The 14,984-nt window shown below is 39.7% G+C and overlaps 1 protein-coding gene across 5 annotated transcripts in view; it reads right to left on the reverse strand.

The window, feature by feature from the left end:
* The window catches only part of LOC140200235 (mitogen-activated protein kinase kinase kinase kinase 4), a 286,211-nt gene that overhangs the window by 83,176 nt on the left and 188,051 nt on the right, over positions 1-14,984 (reverse strand). For all 5 annotated transcript variants that reach the window (XM_072263252.1, XM_072263247.1, XM_072263251.1 and 2 more), the window contains 2 exons: positions 6,791-6,916; positions 794-904 (listed from right to left, as the gene is read on the reverse strand). In XM_072263252.1, the coding sequence (XP_072119353.1) occupies positions 794-904; positions 6,791-6,916 (237 nt within the window). The remainder of the gene's footprint in view (positions 1-793; positions 905-6,790; positions 6,917-14,984) is intronic.

Here is a 14,984-nt window from a genome sequence, read left to right on the forward strand (position 1 = left end):
ACAATAAACTAACAAGAAAATAACTTGAAAAATAGGCAGGAGATAGAAAAAGAACTTAGCACTTCTATCTAAATGACACAGCGTAAAATCCAAAAATTGCAATTAGGGCAGCCCGAGTCATGTAACTTATAGCATAAAAATCTGGGACTCAGTTAGGGAAGGATATATCATTCCACATTAATCTGAGGCACTGGATATTTTTTTCAGCTGAACCTGTCTTCTTGTTTTGCTTACAAAAGTAGCAGAAATGATACAATTCTGAACAGACCACAGCAGCCATGAAAGGAAACAAATCAGATCTTGTGTGATGTCTGGAATACTTCTATATTTTAAACACATTTTGAGGTCTGAAGGGCAGCAAAAATGGCAGCTACCCAGACAGCTGATGCTTATTCCAAAAAAAAAGCTCTTGTGAACAAGAGAGCTTGGAAAGTAATTTTATCAGGTTACTTTAATTCAAAAGAAACCAAACAAAATTAAATGGTCTACATAATACGAACACTATTTTTTAAATGAAGAATTTTATTTTAACCATTTATCAATAAAAAAAAAGGTCTTTAAGATTAGGTTGTTAATCTGTTAGTAAAACTTCAAATTCAACTTCCATAAAAGTTGAATGGAGGCCAGACCAAAGTGCTGAAACAGAATCTCTAAAGGACCTGTTGATACTAAATCCACATTTATGCAATCGTAATGGATTTTTCCTTGCTTGGATAAGTTATGCTCTTCCACTTTGATCATAAACACCTGCAAAACAACCAGCTTTGGACTTTGTTCAAAAATCTATGCTCACCCGAAGGATCTCTCTACAGATGTATGCAATCCAGTCTTCCTTCAGGGAATTTCCTTTTGTGTTTTTCACTAAGTCGGTAATGGATCCTGCACCACAAAACTCCATTACAAGCTATTGGGGAAAAAAAAAGTTTTAGAAAAATTACAGCAACTGACTTCAATTGTGTCAATTAAGATCTTATTTCAATCTCATAGCTCCATCATAACAATTGTTAACCACACAACTCAAACCATTAAAAAGTACTATATTTCACTTTACTTCAAGATCAATGCACTGCTTTATTTAAAATAGGAATGACTTTATACAAACTCTCCACAAAAAAAAACTTTACTTGACAACAGGTAATGACATTCTGACATTCACAGGTAAAATTTAGATCTAAAAATTTCATATGGTCACTATTATTTTTGACCAGAAGTAATTATAGAAAGATCAACTTAAAGTTAAAAGAAAAATGTTTGTTGACTTTTGAAGAGAATATTATGTCTATGCCATTAGGAATGGATCTACTTTGATACCACAGCATATGGTGTAGCATATGGGGAAAGGCTTCAAATGAATGGAGCTCACATGGCAATTGATAATGAATTAGTCTACACTACTTTCTTCCTCAGATGTTTCATGATTATAGCTCTCAATTCATGTACTATATAATTTAACTAAATGCAGAGGATAGACACACCTGTAATCATTTTTATAAGTAAACGCCAGTTTGATTTATTGGTGGCAATCTTGTCTTAACTGAGAAGACGTTTGCCAAGGTTGACTGTGGGACTTGTTCACATAATCTACCATACAAATAAAGGAGAGAGAGTAAATCACTCAACCCATCGCGGCTGCTAGAATTGTAACCAAGATGCCACATTTCTGTTTATCTAAGGCGCTCTTGCTTCTTGTGAAACAAGAATCTATTTATTTCTATGAGGAGCCATTCACTCTCCAGGATGATGTTCTACCAACTATCCAGCAAAGAACTGGGTTTATTGTTGTCACGGTCACCACACAATCATGCTAGGGACTCCTCTGTTAAAATATGTATATATTAAAAAAAAATCTTCTGATACTTAAAAATATCAAGTGTTATCGAAATGCATGGTTATTTCCTCACCCAAACCCACATAGAAAATTACTTGTTCCACCATTGCTTATGCAGATTTGAATGAAGATATATATTTAAATGAAATGCTTAAAAGAGGCTTTTGCCTGGAACGACATCACAATGCTGTAAATAAATTTCCTCAATAAAATCTTAAGAACATTACAGCCACTTATTTGGGAAAACTCTTAAAGAACAAAAACAAATTGAGAAAATAGCTGGGATTTCCTCAGTTTATTTGAGATAATGCCACTTAATTGGGGCAGGAGACTGTCAGTCACGAGCATTTGTGTGGCTGTTAGATACTAATCCGGCTTACCGAGTGAACAACTGCATGTGCAATTGATATGTTATCCATTTGGGCCGATGATGCCAATTCAGAAAGCAGTAATCTTTGATGATTTACTTTTTTTTAAAAATTGAGACCTTTGCCAAGATGCGTCAGAAAGATTTGTCACGAGCAGAAAAAGTGATCCTACTGGACCAAATTAAAAGTCACCTGCTTAACACCACACATCGTAGCTGGCAGAGATCTACAACTACATGCTTGATACATCAGCAAGATAAACCGTGAGAAGAATGGAAATTACGCGGGGACAACAGGGAACATCCCAGAAATGAAAGGAGTGAAGTTAAGTATCCAGATGTTGAAGAAGCCCTCGGTCTTTTCCATTGTAACTGTACGAGGTGTGCATGTCAGTGGGCCAATGCTAAAAATGTCAGAGGAACAAGCTAAAAAGCCAGGTCACAGATTTTAAAGCACAGATGGTTGGTTGTCTCAATGGAAATATAGGTTCCACATTAAATTCAAGAAAGCACATGGCGAGAAAGGTAGTGCGGATTAACTTGCTTCAACAATATTGTGCAGATGTTATCTACGATGCTGATGAAACAGGCCAAGCCAGATTGTTCTCTTTGCTACAAACATGCAACACTATCAAGTTTAAAGGAAACAATGTTTCACATAACTGCGTTATGTTGTTCAAATATGTCAAGAAAAAAAATGTCCATTCGCTCAAATAAATGACTGGATGAACATTGACCAGAATTTATATGAGAATTAGGTTTACTATCACTAACTTTCATGTCAAGAAATTTGTTGTTCTGCAGCACAGTGCAAAGACAAAAGTTACTATAACTTACAAACTAAACAGTGCAAAATGAGCAGCAAAGTGGTATTCATGACCTGTTCAGAACATTGATGGTGGAGGGGAAGAAGCTGTTCCTAAATTGTTGAGTAGGGGTCTTCAGAATACTACACTCCCTCCCTGATGGTAGTAACAAGAAAGCATACATGGTAAATGGTAGGGCATTGAAGAATGCAGTAGAACAGAGGGATCTAGGAATAATGGTGCATAGTTCCCTGAAGGTGGAATCTCATGTGGATAGGGTGTTGAAGAAAGCTTTTGGTATGCTGGCCTTTATAAATTAGAGCATTGAGTATAGGAGTCGGGATGTAATGTTAAAATTGTACAAGGCATTGGTAAGGCCAAATTTAGAGTATTGAGTACAGTTCTGGTCACCGAATTATAGGAAAGATGTCAACAAAATAGACAGAATACAGAGAAGATTTACTAGAATGTTACCTGGGTTACAGCACCTAAGTTACAGAGAAAGGTTGAACAAGTTGGGTCTTTATTCTTTGGAGCGTAGATGGTTGAGGGGGAACTTGATTAAGGTATTTAAAGTTATGAGGGGGATAGATAGAGTTGATATGGATAAGCTTTTTTCCATTGAGAGTAAGGGAGATTCAAACAAGAGGACATGAGTTGAACGTTATGGGGCAAAAGTTTAGGGGTAACACAGGGGAAACTTCTTTACTCAGAGAGTGGTAGCTATGTGGATCGAGCTTCCAGCAGAAGTGGTAGAGGCAGGTTCGATATTGTCATTTAAAGTAAAATTGGATAGCTATATGGACAGGAAAGGAATGGAGGGTTATGGGCTAAGTGCAGGTCGGTGGGACTAGGTGAGAGTAAGCGTTCGGTACAGACTAGAAGGGCCGAGATGGCCTGTTTCCATGCTGTAATTGTTATATGGTTAAACATCTATCTTCAGCTCAGACTATATAAGAGTACGTTCTCCCAACTTCCCCTTCCTGATGTTCACTGTCAGTTCTTTGATCTTGCCGATTCTGAATATGAGGCTGTTGTAGCAAGATATTAATTGGTAGATGCAGAGTCATCTATAAAAATTGTTCATCTTACTGGTGACAGAATGTCTTGAACTTAGTATTTCAGATATATTTGTGCAGTGAGAAATAAATATTTCCCAATCCACATAATAAAGCAAAACTTAATTTTGTGTCAGTAAAGTAGAGGCACGGTTTCTAGGCACAAGGTCAGCAGAATGCTTTCTAGCACAGGTGACCCTGGCTCAATTCCCGCCTGATGGGTTTGCTCCAGGCGTTTCGGCTTCCTCCCACAGTCCAAAGATATACTGGTTGGTAGGTTAATTGGTCATTGTAAACTGTCTCGTGATTGGGTCAGGACTAAATCAGGGGATTGCTGGGCAGCATGGCTTCAAGGGCCAGAAGAGCCTACTCTGCACTGTATCTCAAAAAATAAATAAACCTTGTAAATTAAATTATTACCTTCTAAATATTTTACTATTATCTTACTAAGTTTCTATTATCCCTCTATGAAAGAGAAACAAAACATAGAACAGTACAGCACAAAACAAGCCCTTTGGCCTGAGATGTTGTGCCAACTTTTTAACTTACTCCCAAGATCAATTTAATGCTACCCTCCCACATAGACCATTTTTCTTTCATCCATGTGCCTATCTAAGGGTCTCTTAAATGTCCCTAGTGTACAATCCTCTACCATCACCCCGGCAGTGTCTTCTGCACGCTCACCACACTAATTAAAATCCTACCTCTCACATCTCCCCTATACTTTTCCTCCAATCATATTAACCATTTCTGCCCTGGAAAAATGGGGCTGTCAGCTCACCCTAGTTGTGACTCTTATCGAACAAACCACCAAGTTACCAGCCACCCTCCTTTGCTCCAAGGAGAAACATTCTATCTTGCCCAATCTTTTCTCATAAGGCATGCTCTCTAATCCAGGTATCACACCAATATATCATCTCTGCATCCTTTCTAAAGCTTCCACGTCCTTGCAATGGTGAGGCAACCAGGATTCAACAAAACACTCCGAGAGTGGTCTAATCAGAGTCTTATAGAGCTGCACATTACCTTGTGGCTCGTTAACCCAGTCCCCAAACTAACAGACCATAACCAAGCAACTTGCAGGCCAACTTTGAGAGATTCCAAGATCCCCCTGTTCCACCACACTTCAAAAAATCCCACCTTTACCCCTGTGTTCTGCCTTTATTTCCACCTACCAAATGAATTACTTCACACTTTCCCAGATTAAACTCCATTTATCACTTCTCAGCCCTGCTCTGCACCCTATCATGTCCCATTGTGTCTTACAACAACATTCTACTTGAACCACAGCAGCACCAACATTCCTGCCATCTGCATAATTATTAACCCACTCTTCCACTTCCCCATCCAAAAAAAAATCAGGAAGAGCAGGATCCCAGAACAGATCCCTGCAGAACACCACCAGTCACTGACCTCAAGGCAGAATATGCTCTATCTAGTGCCTTCCTGTCTTATGTGGGCAAGCCAATTCAGCATTTACGTGGCCAAGCTTCCCTGGATCCATGAATTCAATCAAGCTTATAAGGCACAAGCTGCCCCTCACAAAGCCATGCTGACTATCCCTAATCAGACTATGCTTCTCCAAATGCTCTAAGGATCTGTCTCTAAGAACCTCTGATTGCCACCACAGATGCAAGACTCTCTGGTCTATAATTCCCAGGTTTATCCCAATTACCCTTCCTTGAACAAAGGAATATTTGCCAACTTCCAATCTTCTGAAACTCCTCCTGTGGCTGGTGAGGATGCAAAGATCCTTGCCAAAGGCACAGCAATCTCTTCCCTTGCTTCCTGTAATAATTTAGGGTACACCCTTTCTGGCTCCAGGGACTTGCCTATGAAAAGTTCCAGCACATTCTTTTTCATTATATCAAGATGATCGAGCATATTAGCCTGTTCCAACTGAGCTCACATTGGTCCAAGTCTCTTTCACAGGTGAATACTGAAGGACATCTCTACTTACTCTGACTCCACGTATATGTTTCTTTTTTTATCCCTGATTAATCCCACTTTCACTCATGAATGTGTAGAACCCCCTTGGGTTTTCCTTAATCATACTCGCCCAAGCTTTCTTGTGTCCCTTCTAGCTTTCCTAAGTCCTTTCTTAAGCTTCTTCCTGGCTACCTCCTAAATCTCAAGAGCCCTGTCTGTCCCTTGCTTCCTAAACCTTAAGTAAGCTTCTTTCTTGCCCTCAATTGGAGGCGAAGGTAACCAGAAGAAAAATGGACCATGGGCTGTTTGGGGGGCTTTACTATTGCTTGCATAGTGGGGTGGTGCAGTGGGGGGGGGGGGTGGAAATCAGTTCTTTTTCTGGAGCAAATGGGGAGGGGGAAGGGGGGGAAGTGGGGGAGGGCTGATGCTCTTGCTGCTCCTTGTGTATGGGTTGGGAAGGAGGAGCTTCGGGGCTCTAACATCTGTGATTCATTCTTTAGGTTTTTTCTATTTCATGGATGTCTGGGAAGAGTAAGAATTTCAGGTTGTATACTGTATATATTCTCTGATATTAAATTGAACCATTGAACCTTAATCTTCTCAGCAAATTGAATATTTACAGCAAATATCAGTATGTTAAAACTGTTATTACTTTGTTATTTGCAAAATAATGAAAATGATGGGATAAAGTTTTGTAGAAAATTCAATAACCAGCCAACTACTGCATACTTCAAAGCAATTCATTCTATATGAAAATACACAGTCCCTGCACACAATGTAAAACATATTATATTTTTCTTACCCAGAGTTGATCATCGTGTCCTGGAGGACTTTTCTTTATAAAAGCACCATAGTAGGTTGCGATATTTCTGTGGTGAGAATATTTTTTCAACATATTGATTTCCAGTTTGATTTCTTCCTCTTCATCCTACAAGAGAAAAGGCAATTTCATATAAATATAAAACTATGAAAAAAATTAAATACTTCAACAGCATTTTAAAATTAGCTTAATTAAATTGTGAAGTATTTCAATTTACCAGAAAACAGTAAATTACCAAGCTGCCCTTGGATTTTGACTGTGCTGGTACTTCTCTGCTTCACATTTTGGATCAAAAACATCAGCGCAAACCCCTTGTATCACAAGTCCATTTGGAACTTCAACTTTTCCACTCAAACACTTAAGTTTCTTATTAATGTAAGCCTATATTACACATGATCTCTATACTCAAAATCATTTTGATTATGCCTTTGTAAACTGTAGTGATACAACAATGCAAATTGTTACAGCTCCTCAAAAACATTCTGCCATAATATTGCCAAATGTTATAATTATTTACAAACAGTGGAAAACTAGAAGGAACAGGTCAGAATATTTTCCTGGATTGCAAAATTAAAAGACAGTATAGCCGATTCCAGTTAATTGTGACTCATGGGGACCAGTACCTTTTGGCCCAATGAAGCGGTTGCCCCAATTAGCCAAAGTTTCATGGTAATAGTTATTAAAAAGTATAACAAAGACAAAGTTGCAATTGAGTAAAAAATTATGTATTTAAATGAAATACAGAACAAACTAGAAACACTGCCAATACTATTACGCCACTATATAACTGTTTTAGTTCCTAATAGTTATCGACGGAGACTTATAGAGCCATGTTCTTTTGGTTGACTGTAAATGAACAAACTCAGAAACGTAATGCAGGTAATGAACTGCCATCATACAATTTTGGATAGTCAACGGCAGATGCAATCTCCATGACTCTTCACACGGCTTTAGACCACCTGGACAACACAAACACCTACGTCAGGATGCTGTTCATCAGCTATAGCTCAGCATTTACTACCATCATTCCCACAATCCTGATTGAGAAGGTGCAGAACCTGGGCCTCTGTACCTCCCTCTGCAACTGGATCCTTGACTTCCTAACCGGAAGACCACAGCCTGTGCGGATTGGTGATAACATATCCTCTTCGCCGACGATCAACACTGGCACACCTCAGGGGTTTGTGCTTAGCCCACTGCTCTACTCTCTGTATATACATAACTGTGTGGCTGGGCATAGCACAAACACCATCTACAAATTTGCTGATGATACAACCATTTTTGGTAGAATCTCAGGTGGTGACGAGAGGCTGTACAGGAGTGAGATATGCCAAATAGTGGAATGGTGTTGCAGCAACAACCTGGCACTCAACATCATTAAGACGAAAGAGCTGATTGTGGACTTCAGGAAGAGTAAGATGAAGAAACACATACCAATCCTCATAGAGGGATCAGAAGTGGATAGACTGAGCAGCTTCAAGTTCCTCGGCGTCAAGATCTCTGAGGATCTAACCTGGACCCAGTGTATTGATGTAGTCATAAAGAAGGTAAGACAGCAGCTATACTTTATTAGGAATTTGAAGCCATTTGGCATGTCAACAAATACTCTCAAAATCTTCTATAGTTGTACCGTGGAGAGCATTCTGACAGGCTGCATCACTGTCTGGTATAGGGGGGCTAAGGCACAGGACTGAAAGAAGCTGCAGAAGGTTGTAAATCTAGTCAGCTCCATCTTGGGCACTAGCCTACAAAGTACCCAGGACATCTTTAGGGAGTGGTGTCTCAGAAAGGCAGCGTCCATTATTAAGGATCTCCAGCACCCAGGGCATGCCCTTTTATTACTGTTACCATCAGGTAGGAGATACAGAATCCTGAAGGCACACACTCAGCGGTTCAGGAACAGTTTCTTCCCCTCTGCCATCTGATTCCTAAATGGACTACCTCACTTTTTTAATATACAGTATTTCTGTTTTTGCACATTTTAATAATCTATTCAATATGTAATTGATTTACTTATTTACAGTATTATGTTTTTTTATTTTTTTTCTCTCTGCTAGACTATGTATTGCATTGAACTACTGCTGCTAAGTTAACAAATTTCACATCACATGCCAGTGATAATAAACCTGATTCTGATTCCAAACCTTCATTTTCATTGTATCCTGCATGATGATTGTTGACACCTTCAAATTCTTTGTAGCTCCTAACTTACTAACTTGAAGTAGTGAAATTGTCTTCCTACTTATTTCTCACCAAACATCAGAGATAAAAATTGCTGCTTTTTGAACACAAACACATGCTATTTAAAAACTATTCACTGCAGTTTTGCACTGTAAGCATGGTGTAGTTTATAATGCCCACACAAGTCCGCGCATTTGACGCTAGTTAGAAACTGTTCAGCAACAGTCTCCAGCCCCAATTCCAGGGGAAAGAGAGTTCAATCCTGCTGCAATTTTAAATCAAGAAGCCACATTTAAGCAAAGCACCTTCGGAACAAGAAATAAAGTAACTATAGTTTACTTTCCTGACTCTGGACAAATCTGTTGCCAAAATGAAATTTTTGATGGCAAAGGATGAACATTATACTGATGGTAATGATAAGTCCATGCTATCTAATACAGGTGTCCCCTGCTTTTCAAACGTTCGCTTCACGAAACCTCACTGTTACGAAAGACCTACATTAGTACCCTGTTTTCACTTTCAGAAAGTGTTTTCACTGTTACAGGAAAAAAAAGCGGCACGTGGGGAAAATCAGTGCGTGATAAAAGGCAGCGCACCACGCGCCCCAAGCAGCCGCTCTCCCCGGATTCGGAACTGCATTCTCGCCAGCACTGCTTAAACACATGCCTATGAGCAGCCATTTGCAAGATAAGTTCTAAGGTATTGGAAAAGCTTAAAAGAGCTCATAAGGGTGTTACACTTAGCGTAAAACTAGACATAATTAAGCGTTTTGAGCATGGTGAACCAAGTAAGGACTAAGTGAGTTTGGCTCGTGGAAGCTGACAAACATGATGTTGAAGAGGTTTTGGCATTCCATGACCAGCAACTGATAGATGACGAGCTGATGCAATTGGAAGAGGAAAGGATAACAATCAAAACCGAATGCAGTAGCGAACAGACCGAAAGTGACTGCGTGAGATTTTCACTGCAATGATAAAGTACGACTTTAATTTTGAAAGGGTACGTAGGTTTAGGGGATATTTGCAGGATGGTTTGAGTCCTTATAAAGAACTGTACGAAAGAAAAATGCGCGAGGCTCAGCAGTCAAGCAAGCCTTCCACATCAGCCACAGCAGACGACGAACCTCGACCTTCGACATTGAGGCAGGCAGTCATAGGCGATGATGAGCTGCCTGCTCTAATGGAAACAGATGATGAGATGACACCCCAGTGTCCCACCACCCCAACACCCAGGCCACAGACAGATACTGTACCGATTCATGGAGAATGCAGCAGTAGACGGGAGGCACACAGCACATCTTTAAGAAAAAAGCAGAAATAAACATGCTAATTAATTATGTGCCGCCCGACATATAATTGTCGGCCCAGATCAGAGACAATGCAATCGGAAATCGGCACTGATCTGGGCCAACAATTATGTGTCGGGCGGCATCTAATTAATTAGCATGTTTATTTCAGCTTTTCTCTTAAAGATGTGCTGTGTGCCTCCCGGCTACCGCTGCACCCCTGCATGCTTCGCGGTTCGGTATCTGTCGGTGGCCTGGAGGGTGGGGGCCAGTGCACCACCCAACCTGCGACAACTCAGTCTAACACACCATCATCAGTGTGCTCAGTGCTGAACCAATACCGGTAAGTGATACTACACTGTACATACGTTATTTCTACTTTATATAGGCTGTGTATTTTTACGTGTTATTTGGTATGATTTGGCAGCTTCATAGCTTGCGCTGTGCTTTTGCCAACAGCGCTTGCATGAGATTTTCTGCCGAGAGCGCTAGTGCGAAATTTTCACTACGGAGAACAGTTCAGTAATGATTGTGGAAAAGTATTTCTACTTTATATAGGCTGTGCATTTATCATATCATTCCTGCTTTTACTATATGTTACTGTTATTTTAGGTTTTATGTGTTATTTGGCATGATTTTCATTGTATCCTGCCCTCTCTCGTTTTAGATGTGAATAATAAGCACCAAGGCCTACTGGAAGTCTTTTCACCTGGTCAAAAGGGTGCACAAAATATGCATCATATTGTCAGCAGTGAATTGGTCAATTTTTGGTTTAAGAAAGGCATTCAGGAACTGCAAGTTATCACCTGTCAGTGTACACAATATTGGAGCCATGGCTATATTGCATCCGATCTTCTGTCAACATACAAGCACATGCACTACAACCTACAAGAGGGAGATCTTGGGATCTTTGCTCTGTCCTCCAAGGAGTGAGAAGTTTCAGCTTTGAAGGAGAAAATCGATGATAACCAAACTTACAAAAGTGCATCCCCCATGTTTGCAACCTTTGTAGGATCAGTAAAACAATCCTGAAGCCACCAAACCTTTGTCAGTAATTTTCCTTATTAGTTAAGTCTCTTGGAATATTCCTTTCAAATAACAATCAATTTTCTTTTCAAAATAATTTGCAGTCAGCTTCATTTACAGGAGAAAAAAAAACCTCATTCACACTGCAATTTGCCCCTCGATTCCTTTCGCAATTATCCTAACATTAACTTCTGGGAACCATCTCCCAATAAATGTGCAAACACTACATTAGATTTTTTTCCTCTTCTAAGCATCTAATTTTTAAGATTTGTCACATTTAGTCTTCACAGTTTAACTGAAAAAAACAGCTTCTCAAGTCACTCTCCAAAACTGTAACTCATCATCCTCATTAACATTTAATCAGTCTTGTAATGAAGTACCAATACAAAAAGCACTATAACCTGTACTTGATTAAGGTTCAGTACATTTTACATTTGCATTCTATTGAGTATATAAACACAAAGAATTAATTTCCTATTTAATGCTCCTGTACTAATCACTTTGCCACCAACAATGACTCATCTGTAAATCACTGAACTTCAGCTTATCCACTTCATTTGAAAATCTTGCTTCATAAACTGCACAGAACCCCCTCTTACAGAAGGCATCTGGGCATAATCTCGATTTATTCACGTTATGTGATGAATTGCTCCATTGCACACGGCCCTACGGTCTCTGCTAAACATGAAAAATTAGATTGGAGGCAGATTCAACTTTTGCAATATTTGTAATTTTCAATCTAGAGAAGTGTCAGCAGAAAACAAGACGAATGAGAAAGCTGTGGGGGAGGATACATGACAGGAGCAGTTCTTCTTGAGGGAGGGGGGTGTTGAGGTGTAAAAATGAAAAATGCAAATCAGCAAAGATTATACCAGAGAAAAAAGGAAGCCCAAAACAAATAGCACTTGTATACTGCTTTGTCATACAGCACTTGACCATTAAGCTAGTGGCACTGGGTAGAACTATCTGTAAAGATAAACAGACAGTCAAATGATAAGTATTAATGATACAAGTGACAGTGCATTCAAAGTTTTCATGTTTCTACATCATATTCTAGGCAATTTCTATTTGCAATACTGCAGAATTATTTCCACAATTTGGGAACATGTGGTACTATGTTAAGCGAGTGTGTGGGTTTTATCCAGGTACTGTACTTCAGTTACCTCCCACGTCCAAAGATGAGGGCTGGTGATTAACTGACCACTTCAAGGTGCTCCTGTATTGATAAGAAGAATCATCAGGGGGCAGTTGATGAGAATGTTTGGGAGAATAGAAGTCGGATTAAAGGATTAGTGCAAATATGTGGCTGATGGTCAACACGGACACACTGAGGAGGAAAACTGGCAAAAATTCCTGCTGCCCTCTGAGCTGCCGAAGTACACTGGCACCATCTTTCCACAGTGAGCACATCTACGTGAAACATTGCCGTAGAAAAGCAGCATCCATCAAAGACCCTCACCAGGCTCTTTTCTCACTGCTGCCATCATGTAGAAGGTACAGGTGCATCAGGACTCACACCACCAGGTTCAAGAACGGTAACTACCCCTCAACCATCAGGCTTTTGAACAAAAGGGTATAGCTACACTCATTTAAGGACTCAGTTACATTGCTATTTCATGCTTATTTATTGCTATTTTTTTTATATCTGCATTTGCAAAGTTCCTTTACAGGTTACAGTTCCTGATGTTTACAGTCAGGTATGCCGGCAGAAGAATAATCTCAGTATTGTATGAGGTGACATGTATGTACTCTGATAATATATATTACCTTGAACTTTGAAGGACCAGTCTTTTTTGCTGTATGACAAAGGCCACTTCCAATAGAATTTGTACAGAAACTGAACAACGAAGCTTATTTTGCAAAAAATCTCAGAGTAGTACAACATGATAACAGGCCCTTTTGACAAATTCATTCACACCCACACTGATAATTTGCCCATGTTTGACCAAGTCTCTCCAAACTCCACCCATCCACATACTCGCCTCAATCTTTGTGTGAAGATGTCTTAAATTTTTCACCTCTCACCACAAAACCTATGCCCTCCAGTGTGTAGTTGCCTTTCCTTGGGGAAAATGACTGTGTTCACCCTATAAAAACCCTTCATGACTTTATGTACCTCTGGAAAGTCATCCCACAATTTCCAGCATTCCAAGGAACGAAGACGCAGTCCAATCACTCCCTGCAAGTCATTTGCTTGAATCCTGGAAGCAATCTCATAAATCTTCTCTCACTCTTTTCAATTTAAAAGTGTCTTTCTTACAACAGCAGGGCCCAAAACTGTACACAATATGCAAGTGTAGTCTCTCCAACATCTTTTACAACTACAACGTAATGTCCCAACCCTGGATTGAAGGCCAGTGTTAAACTTTACTCACCTTACCTAGCTGTGACACAACTTTCAGCAAACTAGTTACAGCACATGTACTTTTCAGCACTCCCGAGTGCCCAAAAATTCACTGTACAAGTTTTACCCTGTTTTAACTTCCCAAATGCAAAACTAACACATTTAAATTGAAAACTATTTGCCAATCCTCAGTCCATTTACCAAGTGATAAAGATTCCCTTGCAATTTTGACAACCACCTTTTCTATCTATAGTACAACCTATTTTAGTATTAGCCGCAAACTTACTAACCATGCCACGTACGTTCATATCCACATCATTTACATAAATAACAAAGGTACCAGCACAAACCCCAGCAGCACACCACTAGTCACAAGCCTAATGTTTCCTTTGTGCTTTCTGTAAAAATGTGCTATAAAAGGATAGATGATTTATGTTCTTTTAAGCTGCAAATGCCAACAATGCACACATTACAGGATAATGGGCCTAATTCCAACACTCTAATGCTAATTTGTTAAACAGGGATGTTAATAAATTAATTTACCAACTCATTATTCAGCTGTTCAAAATGGTACAGAATGATTTTGTATAGAGAGTGAGAGAGCAAGAAGTGAGCACATTAGCTTTTGTACTCCAGCGTGTTACTAACACAACCCTTTTGTTTTCATCTCAATTGAGAGATTGTACGCGTTTCACCAGATGGCATTGGAGGTTGATGCCCCAAGGGTAATAACCTTTACAATAATAATACTAACTCAAATACACCAGAATCCAGGTTAAAAATTTGTGCAAGCTACTCCCTTACCATTCATTTACTGTCCCAGATCAAGTTCCCCAGTTAATGTGCTTTCTTTAAGCTTTTTTTGGGAAGCTTCTGCCACAACCTAGTGGGATTGATGTCATCGGGATAAGCAAGACTTACAGCCTTATGTTAATAGTACTGCCTACAGGTTCAATGCCTCCAAGTTCACCAAACCAAAGGTGTGGTTCATGTTCCAATGCTCCCGCAACACTTTCTCAACTGCAATGGTATTACTTCCTGCAGCCATGCATCAACTTCCACCCGGCCCTCAAATTTACCCGGTCCATCTGACAAGTCTTTCCACATTCTCAATCTCTCTCTCTCTCTCACACTCACTCTCTCACTCCCTGCTCCCCCCCCCCCCATACTCTGGAGACTGACATACCTTATAATCGGGATTCCTTTCTACCACCATCGATGCTGGCCTCACCTGCAACATCTCCATTTCCACACATCTACCCTCAACAAATCCTTCCACCATCGTAACAGGGTTTCCCTTGTACTTATCTACCACCACATGAGCCTCCATTTCCAGGATA

This window comes from Mobula birostris, chromosome 7 (genome assembly GCF_030028105.1).
Source record: "Mobula birostris isolate sMobBir1 chromosome 7, sMobBir1.hap1, whole genome shotgun sequence".
Classification (NCBI taxonomy): Eukaryota; Metazoa; Chordata; class Chondrichthyes; order Myliobatiformes; family Myliobatidae; genus Mobula; species Mobula birostris.